The sequence below is a fragment of the Aquarana catesbeiana genome, linkage group LG02 (genome assembly GCF_042186555.1).
Source record: "Aquarana catesbeiana isolate 2022-GZ linkage group LG02, ASM4218655v1, whole genome shotgun sequence".
NCBI classification, from domain to species: domain Eukaryota; kingdom Metazoa; phylum Chordata; class Amphibia; order Anura; family Ranidae; genus Aquarana; species Aquarana catesbeiana.
Window position 1 is genome coordinate 788,764,644 of NC_133325.1, and position 19,717 is coordinate 788,784,360.

At 45.3% G+C, this 19,717-nt stretch overlaps 1 protein-coding gene across 1 annotated transcript in view; it reads left to right on the plus strand.

Annotated features, from left to right (window-relative positions):
• Positions 1-15,782, plus strand: part of USF3 (upstream transcription factor family member 3) — a 34,405-nt gene extending 18,623 nt beyond the window's left edge. The window contains exons 6-7 of the mRNA XM_073617453.1: positions 1,158-1,254; positions 3,813-15,782. Of these exons, the coding sequence (XP_073473554.1) occupies positions 1,158-1,254; positions 3,813-10,036 (6,321 nt within the window). The 3' untranslated portion in view covers positions 10,037-15,782. The remainder of the gene's footprint in view (positions 1-1,157; positions 1,255-3,812) is intronic.
• Positions 15,783-19,717: the final 3,935 nt, after the last annotated feature.

Genomic DNA, 19,717 nt, shown 5'->3' on the forward strand with positions numbered 1-19,717 from the left:
GTAGGGCCGCGCAAGTGACAGGATCAGAGAGCGGACTTACCAGCGGACTCGCTCCGCAGACCTCATGCCTGGCGCCTCGCCTGCTGACCTCATGCCTGGCGCCTCGCCTGCTGACCTCATGCCTGGCGCCTCGCCTGCTGACCTCATGCCTGGCGCCTTGTCTGCTGACCTCATGCCTGGCGCCTCGCCTGCTGACCTCATGCCTGGCGCCTCGCCTGCTGACCTCATGCCTGGCGCCTCGCCTGCTGACCTCATGCCTGGCGCCTCGTCTGCTGACCTCATGCCTGGCGCCTCGTCTGCTGACCTCATGCCTGGCGCCTCGTCTGCTGACCTCATGCCTGGCGCCTCGTCTGCTGACCTCATGCCTGGCGCCTCCTCCGCCGACCTCATGCCCGCCTCCCCTCCGCCGCCTCGTGTTCCCCCTGACAGGCTAACGGGGAAGTCAGCGGGCCGTGGCTGCGTCCCCTAGGCAGCAGTGCGCCCTGGGCGACTGCCTAGTTCGCCTAGCGGGAGCGCCGGCCCTGGCTGTCACATGGGAAACATCCTTCAGCCTTGCGAAAGCGCTAACGTTAGCACCTCCAGAGCTTAACAGGGCTTCTTTACTCTCAGAACAGCAGGCAAGTGAAGGAGAGGTTGTTCTGTGCAAGAGATTTGCTTTAATTCAGACGTGCCGAGTATTAGTCTGTAATATTTGCCTTTTTTATTCTTATGCTTTAGCTGTTACATTTGTGAGAAATTGTTTCCTTTTTTAGTCTATTAAAATAAACTATTTGATTATTGAGGAAAAAAGTTCATCATGGAGGAATTCATACAAGGAAAGGAACTGTCCATGGGACAGCAGTCAGTTATTTTAATTGCTGATTTATGCACAATTCGATGTATTTAATGATTGTCTGTATTTTGCATCAATATTTTAATATTTATATATTGATTAAAATTTATATAGAATGTTTTATATTGAAGGTTTTTTTTTTTTTTGTTTTAATTTTTTTGTAAGTCCAATTGGCAGTCTCTCTTTTCTTGTGTGAAGTAGTATTTAGGGAATGAGCTACACCTCACTTTTGCACATAAGCCAGCACTTTATTTGGTTCATCATTTAGGAAAATGTTGTTTTTACATCCATCTTCTCATTTTCTATTTTTCTTTTTTATCTTCAGAGTAAGAACATGATCCTGGATCAGGCCCACAAGTACATCACCGAGCTCAAGCGCCAGAATGACGAACTCTTGCTCAATGCAGGCGACCAGGAACAAGGTGAGGCCTTGCAGACAGGAGGAGCCACGTCTATTTTTCTATTTTATTTTGCAAAGTTGGAGAGCAACACTGTCTGTGTCTATGAACACAGGCAGCGTAGCTCAGGAGTGAGCTTGCAGATGGTACCACATGGGAAGCTGCTTCCTATAGGGCACCACTGACAAGAGAGGAGCCGAGAGCGCTGGCGGGGGACACAGGAAGAGGAAGATCGGGTCTGCGCTGTCCAAAACCATTGCACATAGCAGGTAAGTATGACATGTTTGTTGTTTAAAAAAAAAAAAATTGACTTTACAATCAGTTCATGCAATTAGCAAGCCCCATCCCTCCCTTATCAGTAAGACATGTTATGTTGGAGTCTTCTGGGACCAGCAGATGGTGCTTTAAAATATGTGTGACCTTCTATAAAGAAAAACACTCGCAATCATTTTATTGTCCGATAAAGCTTGGTCATAATATTTAAAAAAAAAAAAAAAAACTGTTCCGATTCCTTCTCTTTTTTTCGTTTTTTTTTTTTTTTTTTTTTTTTTTTTTACAGTTGTGACAATTTAAGATTTGAGTATTGCCACTGCTTCTTTGTCCAAGGCAATAGGCTGGTAGGTGACACCGCTCTATTCATTAACTCCAGTAGAAAGAAGTGGTGTCACCCTCCTAGTTGCCAAGGCCGTATTAATGACAAAAGCGGCTGGACAGAATTACGAAGTTTATTTTATTCAGCTTCAATATGCAGCAATTCTTAACACTTACAACTGCTTGTTATTTTATTGTTACAAAATATGTGTGTATATGTGCTGTATTGTATTGTGAATGTTTTGTCTGCCCTCATGTTCTAAAACGCTACACAAATTGTCAGTGCTACAGTGCCTTGAAAAAGTATTCATACCCCTTGAAATTTTCCACATTTTGTCATGTTACAACCAAAAACGTAAATGTATTTTATTGGGATTTTATGTGATAGACCAACACAAAGTGTCACATAATTGTGAAGTGGAAGGAAAATGATAAATGGTTTTCAATTTTTTTTACAAATACATGAAAAGTGTGGGGGGTACATTTGTATGGCGCCCCCCTGAGTCAATACTTTGTAGAACCGCCTTTCACTGCAATTACAGCTGCAAGTCTTTTTTGGGGATGTCTCTACCAGCTTTGCACATCTAGAGAGGGACGTTTTTGCCCATTCTTCTTTGTAAAATATCTCAAGCTCTGTCAGATTGGATGGAGAGCGTCTGTGAACAGCAATTTTCAAGTCTTGCCACAGATTCTCAATGTGATTTAGGTCTGGACTGTGACTGGGCCATTCTAACACATGAATATCCTTTGATCTAAACCATTCCATTGTAGCTCTGGCTGGATGTTTAGGGTCATTGTCCTGCTGGAAGGTGAACCTCCTCCCCAGTCTCAAGTCTTTTGCAGACTCTAATAGGTTTTCTTCTAAGATTGTTCTGTATTTGGCTCCATCCATCTTCTCATCAACTCTGACCAGATTTCCTGTCCCTGCTGAAAAAAAGCATCCCCACAACATGATGCTGCCACCACCATGTTTCACGGTGGGGATGGTGTGTTCAGGGTGATGTGCAGTGTTCGTTTTCCGCCACACATGACGTTTTGCTTTTTAAGGCCAAAAAGTTAAATTTTGGTCTCATCTGACCAGATCACCTTCTTCCACATGTTTGTTGTGTCCCCCACATGGCTTCTCGTAAACTGCAAACAGGACTGCTTATGTCTTTCTTTCACCAATGTCTTTCTTCTTGTCACTCTTCCATAAAGGTCAGATTTGTGGAGAACACGACTAATAGTTGTCCTGTGGACAGATTCTCCCACCTGAGCTGTGGATCTCTGCAGCTCCTCCAGAGTTACCATGGACCTCTTGGCTCTTCTCTGATTAATGCTCTCCTTGCCCGGCCTGTCAGTTTAGGTGGACGGCCATGTCTTGGTAGGTTTGCAGTTGTGCCATACTCTTTCCATTTTCGGATGATGGATTGAACAGAGCTCTGTGAGATGTTCAAAGCTTTGGATATTTTTTATAACCTAACCCTGCTTTATACTTCTCCACAACTTTATCCCTGACCTGTCTGGTGTGTTCCTTGGCCTTCATGATGCTGTTTGTTCACTAAGGTTCTCTAACAAACCTCTGAGGGCTTCACAGAACAGCTGTATTTATACTGAGATTAAATTACACACAGGTGGACTCTATTTACTAATTAGGTGACTTCTGAAGGCAATTGGTTCCACTAGATTTTAGTTAGGGGTATCAGAGTAAAGGGGGCTGAATACAAATGCCCCCCACACTTTTCACATATTTGTAAAAAAATGTTGAAAACCATTTATCATTTTCCTTCCACTTCACAATTATGAGGCACTTTGTGTTGGTCTTTTACATAAAATCCCAATAAAATACATTTACGTTTTTTGGGTTGTAACATGACAAAATGTGGAAAATTTCAGGGAGTATGAATTCTGTATAATAATATTAATTACTTTATCTTCTGTTTTGTCTGTCAGTGTTTTCTTTTTTTTCTGTGTGTTGCCTTTTTTAACAGTTTCTTCCTCCCGTTCCACAGCCCGTGAAATACGAAAGCTCAGAAGAGACCTGGCGGACATTCAGAAGGAGAACGCGCGCTACATAGAACTTTTGAAGAGCAATGACATCTGTCTGTATGATGACCCAACGCTACACTGGAAAGGGAACTCCAGGCGCGCAAAGACCTCTCTGATCGCTCCGGCCGACCAGAAACTCCCACTCTGCCTGAACAGTAACCAGCTGGCTTCTTCTAACCAAGGTAGCGCCGTGCAGGGAATCACTTTCAACGTGGGGCAGAGCCTTCAGAAACAGACAGCCAATGTTGTGCCGGTGCAAAGAACTTGCAATTTGGTAACGCCGGTGTCCATTTCTGGTGTGTTTCCACTGGACAAAGCTTGGCAGCAAAATGCAACCTCTGCAACGACGACGAGCCAGCAAGTTTCTTTGTGTCTTCCTGTCACCACGTCGGCTCCTACCGCAACGGACCTTGCCTCATCAAAAGGCACTCAAACTGTCTTATTTCATACAAACTCTTTAGCTAATTTTCCTCTGCCACCCTGCTCGGCAGGCTCACAGCTTTATTCTTCCAGCCAGCCGGCACAGCTAGAAGGCTTAAGGGGGAAACCCATGGACTCCGCAGCAACCCTGACTGTGACCACCTTCAGTAATCTTCCATCCCAGCCATCTCTCTTGGTTTCTCAAGCTGTCATGAGTCTTCAGGAGTCTCCAAACTCGATCCACGGAAAAATATCAGGAGCTGCTGAAACTGTTAAAGACTTGGTTAAGGAGATTTTTCCCAGTGTTCATATTGAATCAAGCCCAGAGGTGGTGGTCACTTCGAGAGATTTAAACCCCTTGGTTGAAGTTCACACAGCTTCTGCTGGGCCCTCTTGTCTGGAGAGCAGCTGGTCCCTTTCTAACACCTTGCCAGAGCTAAAAAGCATTGGCAGCTTAACAAGAATCCCCTCAGATGGAAATACACAAACTACCTGGACCACTTTGCAGCTTGCAGGGAACACCGTGCAGCCGTTAATTCAATCTTCCTCCTGCGCAGCGTCAACTCTATTGGTTGAGCAGGTGGTGGCATCTAAAGACCAGGTTAATCCGCAAATGTCAGCTTGTGTAAACATAAGTAACATAGTAGCCTCAGAAAATAGGACTGGTGAGCCAGTAATGGTGCAAATGCCTTCTTGTCAACCTGTCACAGTCCAACCCTTTAAGTCACCACCACAGCCACAAAGCACAGCCAATATTCTTCCACTTAATCAGCCGATGCAAGTAATTCAGGTGGCCCAGCCATTTGGTGCAGCTCTAAATCCAGTTCCAGCTAATCAGAACATTATATTGCTTCAGCCTCCAGCACCGGCTCCTTGTCCACCTCTTCCTAAACCAACGGTGGGCCAACAAATTGTTATAATCCAGGCAGCGCCTAACCAGAATCCCATACCCCTGGTGTCTGCACAGCCCTCACCCTCAGTGGTGATGCCTATAAATGCGCCCAATCCCGTAGTTTGTCCAGCAAACCCGGTGCAAAGTATAGTTGCTCCACAGACATTTGGGGCTAAGCATCTTGTGCACATATTGCCCAGACCTGCACCTGTACAGCCTTCAGGTTCCACCCAGCATGTGTCAGCGTCTACTACCGTCTCAAACCAACAGCCCCCCACAATTTCCTTGAATGGTCAGTTGTTTGCACTGCAGCCAGTGACTCCTTCAGCTGGCTCCTCAAGCCAAGCTCCAATGCAAATTATCCAGCCCACAACCAGCGAAGATCCCAACACAAATGTAGCCCTTAACACCTTTGGTGCATTGGCCACCCTTAGCCAGAGCATATCTCAAATGGGTGGACAGAACTGTGTTCAGTTTACTCTGAACCCCTCCGTTGCATCTTCTTTAGCAGCCAGTAACCTACCAGTAAACTGTGCTTCTGTGCCTGTGTCCAGTGTGACAACAGTACCTGCTGAAACGTCTGTTGTACCAGTTGCTTCTGTACTGGCAAAGCCTTTATCTGTCAAACCAGTTAGTGGCACTCCACCCACTTCAAAGCCAAAGAAGACCCTCAAGAAGCCGGCTGTTAAGAAGGGAGGTCCCTTGCGAAAAGACACCCCAACAGTCATACCTGATGATTCATCAGAAGCTTCAAAAACTCAGGCCCACAGTGACGAACAGAACCAGGTGGAAAAATTGTCTGCTCTTAATATAACTCAAGAGAAAGCAAGTGCCACAGATGGCATTTCCCAAACTCAAGAGACAGAAGGTGCCGAAGCCTGTGCTTCTTTGGTACTGAATGTGGGAATGGAAGGGGACGTTCTCAGTGAATCTAAATCACATGAGCACGTTCCAGCGGAATTTTCAGCCTCTAGAGATTTTGTTGCTGAAGAGGTTTGTTCTAATCAGAATGAGAAGAGACTGCTCTCTGTTGCACAAGCCTCAACTAAGGCTGAGGTTGTGGCAGCCATGCTCCCCTTAAAAGAGCAATCTGTTCAGGATTCTCTTCCGGTTGACCAGTCTGTAGTGACTATTGCTGAACATTCAAATTCGGCTTCCAAAGATTGTCTAATTCAAGGGGATACTGCAGACTTAACCACTGCTGACTTGTTGGATGTGCAGATTTTATCAGATGATCCGAATGTCAGATCTCCTGAAAAAGCCACCACAGATGTCTCCGACAGCTCTAAATCATTGTACAATGAAACCAAGTCAAATGATGCCTTGACGACTGATTCCATAATCTTGGCCACTTCAGTTGTCCACATTGCCCAGAACCAGTCTAGTACATCTGAACATGAAGTTGTTAGTTCGTGTGCTAATAATCGACAGACTGATTCTCCTATGTCTAATAGTTCTGTAAGCAGTCGAAATTTTACTGTTGCCTCAATGTTGCCAGATACCAGTAGACAGGACACCACTAACTCCATTTCCTCTGTTCCACCTTTTAATGGATGTGGTTTTTCTGAGCAAAATGAAATCGTTGCAACTGCAGCAAGAACTATATTTGATCCAGAAAATATTACCAAGGAAAAGAACAGAACACAAGCACAAGTTGGAGAAGCTCTTTCTAAAAACATAGAAATAGTATTGCCAGGGGAATGTCACCTCCCGTTTAAGCCGCATTCAGCCAAAGAAGGAACCTCTGGGCTCCCATCCATATCGCACTCCTTCAGTACTTCAGACACCAATACTCCATCAACCTCAAATCGGTTGGTGGATAAAACTCATTGTACCCTAGGGATGAATAGCGCTAATCTCTCTCTGCAAATTTCAACGTCTCAGTCTCAAAGCGCGACCAGTTTGAGCATCAATAATTTGATACACCAACGTGGGATAACGCACTCTGTTGCAAACTCTGCAAATGTTTCTCAGGCATCGGAGCATTTGCATCTGACTACGTCTATTAATTCGTTAGTGCCCTCAAGCAGTTACCAAGGGCATTCTGCAGGGACGATGGTCTTATCTGAGTACCACCAAGAAGAACTGAATTCTTTGAAGACTAGAGTCATGCAGGTCCCCTCAACCACAGATTCCCTTTTAAAGCAAAACTTAGACGTTCGGAAAGAATCTACAAAGCGCACTGCGCATGGGGATGAGTTACTGTCAGCTGCCAAGAGGCAAAAGCACTTTCAAGGCCCCATGAGAATTGAAAGGATTCAACCATCTGACGGTGTAGGAGAACGGCATGAAATGTTGGGTGGTCCATTACCTTCCGACTCATCCTCTTTGTCTGGACGTATTCAGAATCACGGAGAGGGAATTTCTAGTCTATTCCCAGGAAATAACAACTTTGTTACCCCACATCTAAGGCAAAGTGACATGCGTTGCAATTCTCAGCCGCCAGTCTCTGAGCAGAGTCAGATGGGGAATCCGCACCTTCAGCCTTTGCAACAACACCAGCAGGCGACACTTCTTCATAACAGCAATCCTTACATAAAGCAGCAACAAACTGGACACATGCGGGAACAGCATCACTTGTACCAACAGCAGCAGCAACAGCACCATGTTTCACTTGCAGACAGCTCTGTTCGTTCTCAGTCCCACAATGTACAGCAGCAAAGAATGATACAGCAGGATGTTCAGATGCAAAAGAAACGAGCCCCAATTCAAGGTGCCCAGGTGGGAAGATTGTCCCTACACCAGAAACAGATGCCTGAGCAAAACAGACAAAACACAGCTCAAGCACACCCACACCACCAACAGATCCAGCAGCAGATGCCAGCTCATTTTGGGTCCACACAGGCAGAAAAATCCTGTGAAAATAATACATCAGCCCGAGGTCTTCACAGTTCTCATCAACAAAGCCATATGAGTCAGGACATTCGTCATCAGCATCAACAGGATATCAACAATAGGGCACAGGCGTCTGTGGTATCTTCAGAACATCTGCCAAGTCTTGGCCAAGTCCAGAGACTTGTAACCTCCAGAAGTTTAGAGCAACAGTTGGTGTCCCAGCCCAGTGTTGTGTCCCAGACTACAAACCTGAACATGAGTACATCCCATCGGCAAGAACGAAATCGAGTTTCAAGCTACTCAGCAGAGGCACTTATTGGTAAGAGCACTTCAAACTCTGAGCAGAGAGCAGGAATTTCGGTCCAAGCTTCTAGGGTATCCGAGCAAATGGAAATGAGAAAGTATTTAGATGCTTCTAGGAATAAAGTTATGTCAACTCACAATATTCAAAGCCGGATGACCATAGAGCATTCTGTGAATACAGATTCCCAGAGACTTGCTGACTGTCAAACCTTTAAGCCAAGTGGTTTGAACCAGCAGCAGCAACAGCCAGCTTCCTTTGATGTCCAGACGTCAAGAAACAATGATGGTGGCACCACAGCCAATATGAGAAGTCTGCAATCCCAGGCCTACAGGCTTAATCAGAATCTCAATTCAGCGATGGATCGGCAAAAGCATATGCCATACCAGACTGTACAAGAGGTCCCTGTCTCCAATACTCTTCAGATTCGAGATAATGAAAATGCTTGCCATCAAAGCTTTATGCAGAGCCTTTTAGCCCCACATATTGGAGAGCAAGTTGGTTCAGGTCAGCGGGCAATATCGGGTCCTCAACGTCCACAGTACAACTCTTCCTCTAACCTTGAATTTGGATGCCCGCCGGCTCGTGATGCTCTCCACTTAAGGAGAGATAGTGAAGTCCAGAACAGGGAAAGCTGTGACTTGGTCATGGGACAGGTCACTTCGAGAAATAATTCTTTAAATATTCCTTTCTCCAGCTCTTCTGGAGATATACAGGGAAGGAACACCAGCCCTCACACTACAAACCAGAGGTCCAATTCGATTAGGCAAGTTGACAGTCAAGGTGCCAAGAACCAGCTTAATATCCAAGTGTCTATTAACATGCATGGAGTGGTTCACCCACCCATTCCCCACCAATCTATTTCCCATGGAAATGTGGATCAACGGCAAACAGTGAGGCAAGTCAACCCTCCAGTTCCTCAGCGCTCAAGGCATCCTTTACAGGAGGAACCAGATTCGAAAGCCCGACAGTCTGAAAGGAGCAGGTCTGGGAGCCAAAGACATGGCAATATGTTTGACCCGGCCTTGCCTCACCTTCCTCTGGGTGGTCCCAGCAGCATGATTCTTGGGCGCCAGCAACCTGTTACAGAAAAAAGGCCTGGTATTGTTCGCTTCATGCCAGACACCCCTCAAGTGCCCACTGACAATTCAGGCCATGATCAACACACTTTAACCCAAAACTTTCCTTTTCCTTTCATACCAGAAGGTACAATGAACCCACCGATAAATGCAAATGCCTCTTTTATTCCTCCAGTCACCCAGGCCACTGCCACCCGGACTTCTGCTCTCATTCCTGTTGACCCACAGAACACATTGCCATCATTCTATCCACCATATTCACCAGCTCACCCAAGCCTGTCTAATGACCTCACATTGCCATATTTCTCTAACCAGATGTTCGCCAATCCCAACACAGAAAAGACCAACAGTACAGGCCTGAACAACCGGTTTGGTTCCATATTGTCCCCACCTCGACCTGTTGGCTTTTCCCAAACCACGTTTCCCCTCCTCCCGGACATGCCTCCAATGCACATGGCCAACCCCTCACACCTGTCCAACTTCAATTTGACATCCCTTTTCCCGGAGATCGCCACTGCTCTTCCCCCTGATGGTTCTGCCATGTCTCCTTTACTGTCCATATCGCACCCCTCAGCTTCGGACTCCTCTAAGCAGACATCAAATCGGCCTGCACACAACATAAGCCATATACTGGGTCATGACTCAAGTTCAGCTGTTTAATGTTGAGCAGATCAAGTTTGCAGATCTAGTGCAGAATGGATCAATTTTTATTTGTACTTGTGTTGTCTTTTTGAAGCTGATGTCTTTGGGTTTCTTGTCAACTGTTTTCTAAATGTTTCTCACTTGAGGTTTAAAGTAAAACTGTGGCCAGGCTATGGACAGTCAAATATTTACATATTATTAACGAGCAGTAAATACGTTTTAAAGTAAATCTAAATCAGGGGTGTCAAACTCCATTTCTTTGCCAGCCACATTGGCATTATGGTTGCCCTCACAGGGTCGCTTTTATCTGTAAGACTAGATGTGCAGAAAAATCAGATGTCAAGATCTCCTCACCTTCAGAACTAAAAAGTCCTCCACCCTCCCTTATATCACAGTGGGTGCGGAGCTGGGAAGCAGCTGGGAGTGGAGATGGGACGCAAAGTGTAGGATCTGGAGGAGGACCAGAAGAGGGCTGGAGTCAGCTGAATGTTGAGACCAGGTGAGGCAGAGACAATGGGGTGCTGCAGCTTTACAGAGTGGTGCAGGACCTGTAGGAGGAGTTCTGTCCCCTCTGCTGCCAGCTGTTGGGCTAAGCCTCTCTGTGGCTGCATGGAGAAGTGTAGGATCTGGTGGAGAAATTCTGTCCTCTGCTGCTGACTGCCGAGACAAGGTGAGCTAGAGAGGAGGTGGGTGCCACAGTTACAGGAGAGGTGTGAGGGCCACATGAAATGGCCTGGTGGGCCTTCGGTTTGACACGTGATCTAAAGGTTCCCGTGTGACACTCTAAGCATGTCTCAAACCAAATTACTATGTGGTGCACAAGCTCCATAAAGGAAAAAAAAGTGTTATCTTCCCTGCAATCTGAAGTGTGCACAGTTCACTATGTAAGCTTACAGTTGAGTTTTGTCTTGACCTCAGTTCTTTAAGTTGGGCTGAACAGAACATCTCGAAAAACATTCTCAGATGTTTGCTTTTTTGAATATTGTAACTGTGGTTCTGATTGGTTTTGCTTAAGTGGAGCTCAAGCCAAGATATTTTTCTTGTTGGTGAATGGAGGCAGTTCCCCATATCCCCCCCCTCCTCTGCCAGAGCCTACTATTGGAGCCTGTGAATCCAGTGAGAAAACCTTCCTTCACCACATCTGGTCCTTTCACGACAGTCCTGCTTAGAGCGGATCAAACCAGTGAAATTCATATTGGAATATGTTTGAAGGCCCAAAGGTTTAGCTAACAGCATGGTTTCCATGGCTCAGCAGAGGGTGGTGGGGAAATTGTACTCCCGTAGCAATGGACAACTAAAACCTTGGTTGGTTCTGGTAGAACTAAATTTTAAAAAAATGTAAAAAAGAGAAAAATTTTGGGGTGAACAAGTTTTCCATATTGCTACACAAACCATTGAAATTTTTTAATATTATTGAAAAATTGCCTTGAGATTGGATCGCAGACTTCCTTTGATGGCCTTAGATTGGCTGCACCATGAGTTTAATTTTGACAGTAGGGAAGAGGGATGGCAAAATACTATATTAGAACATTAAAACAGTTCTTGTAAAAACAGAACAAAACAAAAATGTCTGTATAACCCAAGAAGTTAACCAAAAAGCCCTCCACTCAGACACAAATTATTCCACCACATATCCAAAAAAAGACATGCAAATCATTCCTTTACACATGGCTTTCTGTACATCCAATACTGTATGCAGCTATATAAACAATAAATAATTACATTTTTTTTCTCATTATTTTTGTTAATGATACTTAATTAACATTAATAATGCTTAATAACCTTTTATTAGAATAAATGGCTCTAATATTGGGCTATACCAGTGCTGACATCATCAGTGTGCGGCCGGTCTTTGTGATTTGAGTTCTGGGTGTACAGTTGTTTATCTCTGCAGAGTAATAGGATATCCTCTACAGCCGTGGCCAAAAGTTTTGAGAATGACACAAATCTTCATTTTTACAAAGTCTGCTGCTTCAGTGTTTTTAGATCCTTTTTGTCACATGTTACTGTGGAATATTGAAGTATAATTACGAGCATTTCAAAAGTGTCAAAGGCTTTTATTGACAATTCCATTAAGTCTATGCAAAGGATTTGCAGCGTTTATCCTTTATTTTTAAGACCTCTGGCCTTCGTCCTGGTATGCTGCCAATCAACTTCTGGACCACTTCCTGACTGGCCACCCATTCTTGCATAATCCATGCTTGGAGTTTGTCAGAATTTGTGTTTTTTTTTTTCGCCTCTTGAGGATTGACCACAAATTCTCAATGAGATTAAGGTCTGGGGAGTCTCCTGGCCATGGACCCAAAAGCCACTTATGACTTTTGCCTTATGGCAAGGTGCTCCATCATGCTGGAAAAGGCATTGTTCCTCACCAAACTGTTCTTGGATGGTTGGGAGAAGTTGCTCTCGGAGGATGTTATTGTACCATTCTTTGTTCATGGCTGTGTTCTTAGGCAAAATTGTGAGTGAGCCCACTCCCTTGGCTCAGAAGCAACCCCACACATGAATGGTCTCAGGATGCTTTATGGTTGGCATGACACAGGACTGATGGTAGCTCTCACCTTTTCTTCTCCGGACAAGGTTTTTTCTGTATGCCCCAAACAATCGGAAAGGGGATTCATCAGAGAAAATGAGTTTACCCCAGTCCTCCGCAGTACAGTCCCTGTACCTTTTTGCAGAATATCAGTCTGTCCCTGATGGTTTTCATGTAAACAAGTGCCTTCTTTGCTGCCCTTGTTGACACCAGGCCATCCTCCAAAAGTCTTCTCCTCACAGTGCATGCAGATGTACTCACACCTGACTGCTGCCATTCCTGAGCAAGTTCTGCACTGGTGGTGCCTCCCAGATCCCGCAGCTGAATCCACTCTAGAAGACGGTCCTGCCCGCTTGCTGGACTTGGGCGCCCTGAAGCCTTCTTCACAAATGCAGTGGAAATGTTTTTTATGGGATTAAGTTAACCGCTTCAGCCCCCGGAAGAATTTACCCCCTTCCTGACCAGAGCACTTTTTGCGATTCAGCACTGCGTCGCTTTAACTGACAATTGCGCGGCCATGCGACATTGCACCCAAACAAAATTGATGTCCCTTTTTTTTCCACAAATAGAGCTTTCTTTTGGTGGTATTTGATCACCTCTGCGGTTTTTATTTTTTGCGCTATAAACAAAAAAAAAATAGCGACAATTTTGAAAAAAACACATTTATTTTTTGCTATAATAAATATCCCCAAAAAATAATTAGAAAAACATTTTTTTTTCCCTCAGTTTAGGCCGATACGTATTCTTCTACATATTTTTGGTAAAAAAAATCGCAATAATCGATTTATTGATTGGTTTGCGCAAAAGTTATAGCGTTTACAAAATAGGGGATAGTTTTATGGCATTTTTATTAATAATTTTTTTTTTTTTTACTAGTAATGGCGGCGAGCAGCGATATTTATTTATTTTTTTTTTGTGACTGCGACATTATGGCGGGCACATCGGAAATTTTTGACACATTTTTGGGACCATTGTCATTTATACAGCAATCGGTGCTATAAAAATGCACTGATTCCTGTTTAAATGACACTGGCAGTGAAGGGGTTAAGTCAGTACTAGGGATGTGTTTTCTAACTGTAGGGGGGATGGGCTAGCTGTGACACGTCACTGATCTCTGTTCCCGATGACGGAGCAGAGATCAGTGAAACTGTCACTAGGCAGAACGGGGAGATGCTCTCCGTGAGGCGATTTGCGGGTATCCCTACGGCGATCGAGTCCGCGGGACTCGCGACCCGACTCACGGAGCTCCCGGGTGCGCACGCAATGGTACGGCGGGGAATTCAAATGGGACTTACAGGCACGCCCATTTGCCCAGCCGTGCCATTCTGCCGACGTACATCGGCGTGCGCCGGTCGGGAAGTGGCCAATTTTCATGGCAAAGAGGGACTTTGCAATTAATTGCAATTCATCTGATCACGCTTCATAACCTTCTGGAGTATATGCAAATTGCCATCATAAAAACTGAGGCAGCAGACTTTGTGAAAATTTAATAATCGTTTCAGTCTCAAAACTTTTGGCCACGGCTGTATATAGAGGAAGGAGGCCCAGGATTTGATGTTGCAGGTAGAAAGTTTGCCTATAAATAAGGCCACCCTACTTTTTAATTTCCTCTGCTAAAAACCCAATAAGCTGGTAATGTTGGCTTGCTTGGACAATACTTTTTGTCTTTTTTTTCTTTTTTGGGCATTTACAGAAAATCATGGAATTTATTCACAGATTGCATAAATTTTTTTAGAATACATCACAAAATGGTTTGTGTAGCAATTATGTATGTAGAAAAAGCACAGGTGGTGTATACATTTTTGTTTTTTGATCCACAGTGGTGTCTGGCTGTGTTGGAATCGAGGTTTAATCATGCAGGAAGTTTTAAACACACAGTAATTTATATGGCCCTTGTTGGTTTCAACACTTTTTTTGTTGGGCGTCTATGCCCCCCTTGGGCTAATGGTACCATGCTGAGTAATTGCTGTATAAGGCTTTGCAAATCCAGAACAACATACACTAAATTACCCAAAGTATTGGGTCACCTGCCTTCACACGCACATGAACGTTAATGGCATCCCAGTCTTAGTCCGTAGGGTTCAATATTGACTTGGCCCACCCTTTGCAGCTATAACAGCTTCAACTCTTCTGGGAAGGCCGTCCACAAGGTTTAGGAGTGTGTCTATGGGAATGTTTGACCATTCTTCCAGAAGCGCGTTTGTGAGGTCAGGCACTAATGCTGAACAAGAAGGCCTGGCTCAGTCTCCGCTCTAATTCATCCCAAAGATGTTCTATTGGGTTGAGGTCAGGGCTCTGTGCAGGCCAGTCAAGTTCCTCCACCCCAAACTTGCTCATCCATGTCTTTATGGACCTTGCTTTGTGTACTGGTGCGCAGTCATGTTGGAACAGGAAGGGGCCATCCCCAAACTGTTCCCACAAAGTTGGGAGCATGAAATTGTCCAAAATATCTTGGTATGCTGACACCTTAAGAGTTCCCTTCACTGGAACTAAGGAGCCAATCCCAACCCCTGAAAAACAACCCCACACCATAATCCCCCCTCCACTAAATGATTGGGACCAGTGCACAAAGCAAAGTGGATGATGCTCCTCCCTATTGGTTACTAGATAGTGCTGGTATCTCATGCATCCCACCCACAGAAAATTGGACTATGCTTCTCCCTATTGGTCAGTAGTTGGTGCTGGTATCCCCTGCATCCCACCCACAGAGATTGGACTTTGCTCCTTTCTATTGGTCACTTGACGGTGCTAGTATCCCTTGCATCCCACCCACAGAGATTGGATTATGCTCCTACCTATTGGCCACTAGATGGTGCTGGTATTGCCTGCATCCCACCCACAGATTAGGCTATGCTCCTCCCTGTTGGTTACTAGATGGTGCTGGTATGCCGTGCATTCCCACCCAGAGAGATTGGTTTATTCTCCTCCCTATTGGTCATTAGATTGTGGGTGGGATGCAGGGGGATACTAGCACAGAGATTGGACTCTGCTCCTCTCTATTGGTCACTAGATGATGCTGGTATCCTCTGCATCCCACCCACAGAGATTGAACTGTGCTTCTTCCTATCGGCCACTAGATGGTGCTCTGCATATTGCATGTAAATGATCTGTGGCAGGGTTACTGGGGATGCCAAGATTTATACAGATTTCTTCTCCCACTATTATTGATTTGAATATTCAAGACTAGCATAGATAAAATGCCTAGTGCGCTATCATTGCACATCCTTAAAGCATGGCAATGCCAGTATTGTTACCTAATTCCAGAATTATTTACCTTTCTTCTCTGTTTAGCAGTTTGCACTCCGCAATCCTGTGTTGACGGTCTAGATGTGCTACCGCAGAGCGTAGCGGAATGATCTGTACTATTTTTTACATGTTCGTGTTCATGGAGCTTGTAGATAATGTACATATGTGCAGATGACGAGGGAGACTTTCAGTCTCCTATGTACATACCTTGTATAGTTCTTTATACTTTTCTTTTCTTTTTTTTTTTTTTTTTTTTTTTTTTTTTAGAACACCCCCCTCTTGGAGTTTAAGTGGGCCGCCACCTGACTGGTGGGGGGGGGGGTGATCCAGGCCGCCACCTGATTGGGGGGGGGTGATCCAGGCCGCCACCTGATTGGGGGGGTGATGCAGGCCGCCACCTGATTGGGGGGGTGATGCAGGCCGCCACCTGATTGGGGGGGTGATGCAGGCCGCCACCTGATTGGGGGGGTGATGCAGGCTGCCACCTGATGGGGGGGGGGGGGGATGATACAGGCCGCCATCTTATGGGTGGGGTGATACAGGCCGCCATCTTATGGGTGGGGTGATACAGGCCACTACCTGATTGGGGGAGGGGGTGATACAGGCCGCCACCTGATGGAAGGGATTCTGATTCTCGTCTGATTTTTATAATTGCTTCTTTGGGTCTTGAGAATCTCATGCTAAGATTTGATTTCAGATGATTTTTTTATTTAATGTAACTCTGGTTGTAATAATTCTTTGTAAAGAGCTGAACATATTTTTATTAGTAAAATAAGTTTTCACCTCCTTTTTGTGTCTGCTTTTTATTTTCTTCCTTTCTGGTGTTATAATGATTGAGATGTTAGAATGATGCTAACCCCATAAAGACAAAGGTAAAAGAGCTGTTTTTTTTTTTTTTTTTTTGCACATGTTTAAAAAAAATAATTTGGGGTCTTCTGAAGCTAAACCCCTCAAAACCTACAAAGCATTGAAAAGTTATTTACAAATGAATTTTTTTTTGCGCTTTTTTTTCAATGTGAAACGTAAATATATGTTAAAGGTGCATAAAAATATTAATGAACAAAGCAAACAAAAACAGTTTTAATGGTTTATAAAATAGAAGTAAACAAAAAAATTAAATAAAAAATCAGCAGGAAAGTTATAATTAAATGCAGAATAAGGCGTTAATAAAGGCAGATTAGCGTAAATCAGTGGCGTCACTAGGGGGTGACTATTGAGGCTAGAGCCCCGAATCTGGGGCCCATAGCCCCGAGTTCTGGGTTACCACCTGTCCGCTTGAGTGTGGTAAGATAGCTGGAGAGAAGCGCGTGTGTTCTCCTCCCTTGAGCCTGCTGGGGGTGGCAGAGAGCCGGCACAGCTCAGTGTGTCAGCGTGGGACAGCAGGGGAGTGATGTGCAGTCGATCAATCTCTGATTATTGAGGCTCTGTGTCAGAAACCATGAACCAGACTGAGACAGAAGTACAGTAAAATCACACTTATTTAATAATAAAAAGGTAAATAGAGTAATCGTAGTCAAAGTATAGCCAGAGTCCGGTAACCGGATAGAGTAGTCAGCTAAGCCAGAGTTCAGTAACCAGATCGGGTAATCAGCCAGGCCAGAAGTCAGGGATCCAAGTAGAGGAACAGCAAGCAGGATAAGGAGCCAGAAGGGATGTCAGAAAAGCCAGTCTTTAAACAGGAACGCAGGAGATGGTTTCTTGTGATGTGACCAAGGCGAAGGCAGGAATGAAGTGAGCTGGAAATCTTTAAGTAGGCGGGACTGATGAGCAGATCCACAACAGCTGGGTAACTGGAGAGAGATGAGAGCTGGCAATTAGCCGACAGCTGAGCAGCCAGCTCAGAGAAGGAAGGGCTGAGCCAGCCCTGACAGTACCCCCCTCCCCTTAACGACCCCTCCCCCTCGGAGGACCACCGGGCTTGAGGGGAAAACGTCTATGGAAATCACAGAGGGCAGGAGCATGTACGTCCGAGGATGAGACCCAGGAGCGTTCCTCCGGACCATACCCCTTTCAATGCACCAGGTACCGTATGCTCCAACGGAACCTACGGGAGTCAACAATGGATTGTACCTCCATACTCCTCATGGTTCTCAACCTGTATAGGGTGAGGACGTGGCACCGAGGTGGTAAAGCGGTTGCAGACCAACGGTTTCAATAAGGAGACATGAAACACATTTGAGATGCGCATACTAGGAGGAAGGTCCAACGCGTAAGCCACTGGGTTAATCCTGCAAAGGATATGGAAAGGCCCAATAAACCGTGGTGCAAACTTCAGTGAGGGAACACGAAGTCGGAGGTTGTGAGATGATAGCCAGACCCTGTCCCCAACCTGGTAGGAAGGCGCAGGCAGGCGTTTGCGGTCAGCATGGAGTCTGTACCTATCATTAGCACGATGCAAAGCCGCCTGGACTTGTGTCCAAGTGGAACGAAGACTGCGGAGATGCTCTAGCGCAGAAATACTCTGCGGAACAAACGAGTCAGGCAACATAGAAGGTTGGAATACATAATTTGTCATAAACAGACAATCGGGAAGCAGAATTCAAAGCACTGTTGTGAGCAATCGCTGCCCATGGTAATAGGTCTGACCAGTTTTTCTGACCAGTGGTCAGAAATTATAGCAACGTAGGAATTGCTCCAAGGACTGATTGGCTCGTTCTTCGGCCCCATTAGACTGCGGGTGATACGTAGAGGAGAAAGCAAGCTGAATTCTCAGCTGTGCACAAAAGGCTCGCCATAACCGGGACACAAACTGACTACCCCTGTCCGAGACAATCACCTTGGGTGGTCCATGTAAGCGAAAGATCTCCCGAGCAAAAATGGAAGCCAGTTCCTTAGAAGTGGGCAACTTCTTAAGTGGAATACAATGACACATCTTTGAGAACTGGTCAACCACCATAAGGATAACTGTGTTGCCTTGGAAATTGGTCAATTCCACGATGAAATCCATAGACAGGTGGTTCTAGGGCCTCTCTCCATTGGGTATGGGTTGTAGGAGGCCCACTGGAAGGTGTCGTGGAGTCTTACTCTGAGCACACACGGAACAGGCAGCTACGAAGGCAGTTACATCAGCACGTAGACTAGACCACCAGAATTGTTGGGAAATAGCCGAAACGAGTTGATTCTTCCCAGGGTGGCCAGCTGCCTTAGGAGAATGGTAAGTCTGGAGCACAGCAGTACAGAGACACTCTGGGACAAAGCAGCGGTCACAAGGTTTCTCAGGAGGAGCATCGACCTGAGCAGCAAGGATTTTGTCACCCAAAGGAGAAGTAAGACTGGTGCGAACTGTAGCCAGAATACGATCAGGAGGAATCATAGGAACCGGAACCGACTCCAACTTGGAAGTGGAAGAAAATTGTCGTGACAAGGCGTCAGCCCTTACATTCTTAGTACCGGGAGGTAGGACGTTGAGACAGAAGGGCGCCAACACCAGTCTCAGAAGCATCAACCTCAAGGATAAAAGGTAACGTAGGATCAGGATGTGCCAACACAGGAGCAGAAACAAAGGCACCCTTGAGACTTTCAAAGGCCTTAATGGACTCCGGAGACCAACTCTGTGGGTTACCGTTCATTCTGGTCATTTCGGTCAGGGGCTTGACCAAAGATGAGAAGTTACGAATAAACTTCTGATAATAGTTGGCAAAACCCAGGAAACGCTGCAGAGGACGTAACCACACGGGTCAAGGCCACTGTAGGACTGCTGAAAGTTTCTCTGGGTCCATCGAAAAACTAACAGTGGAAATGACATTGCCCAGGAATTTAACCTGTTCCTGATGGAACTCACACTTCTCCAGTTTACAATAGAGATTGTTCTCTCTTAATTTCTGAAGCACACGACAGACATCTGTGTTGTGGCTCTCCAGGGACTTGGAAAATATAAGGATATCATCGAGATAAACCACCACACATAACTGCAACAAATC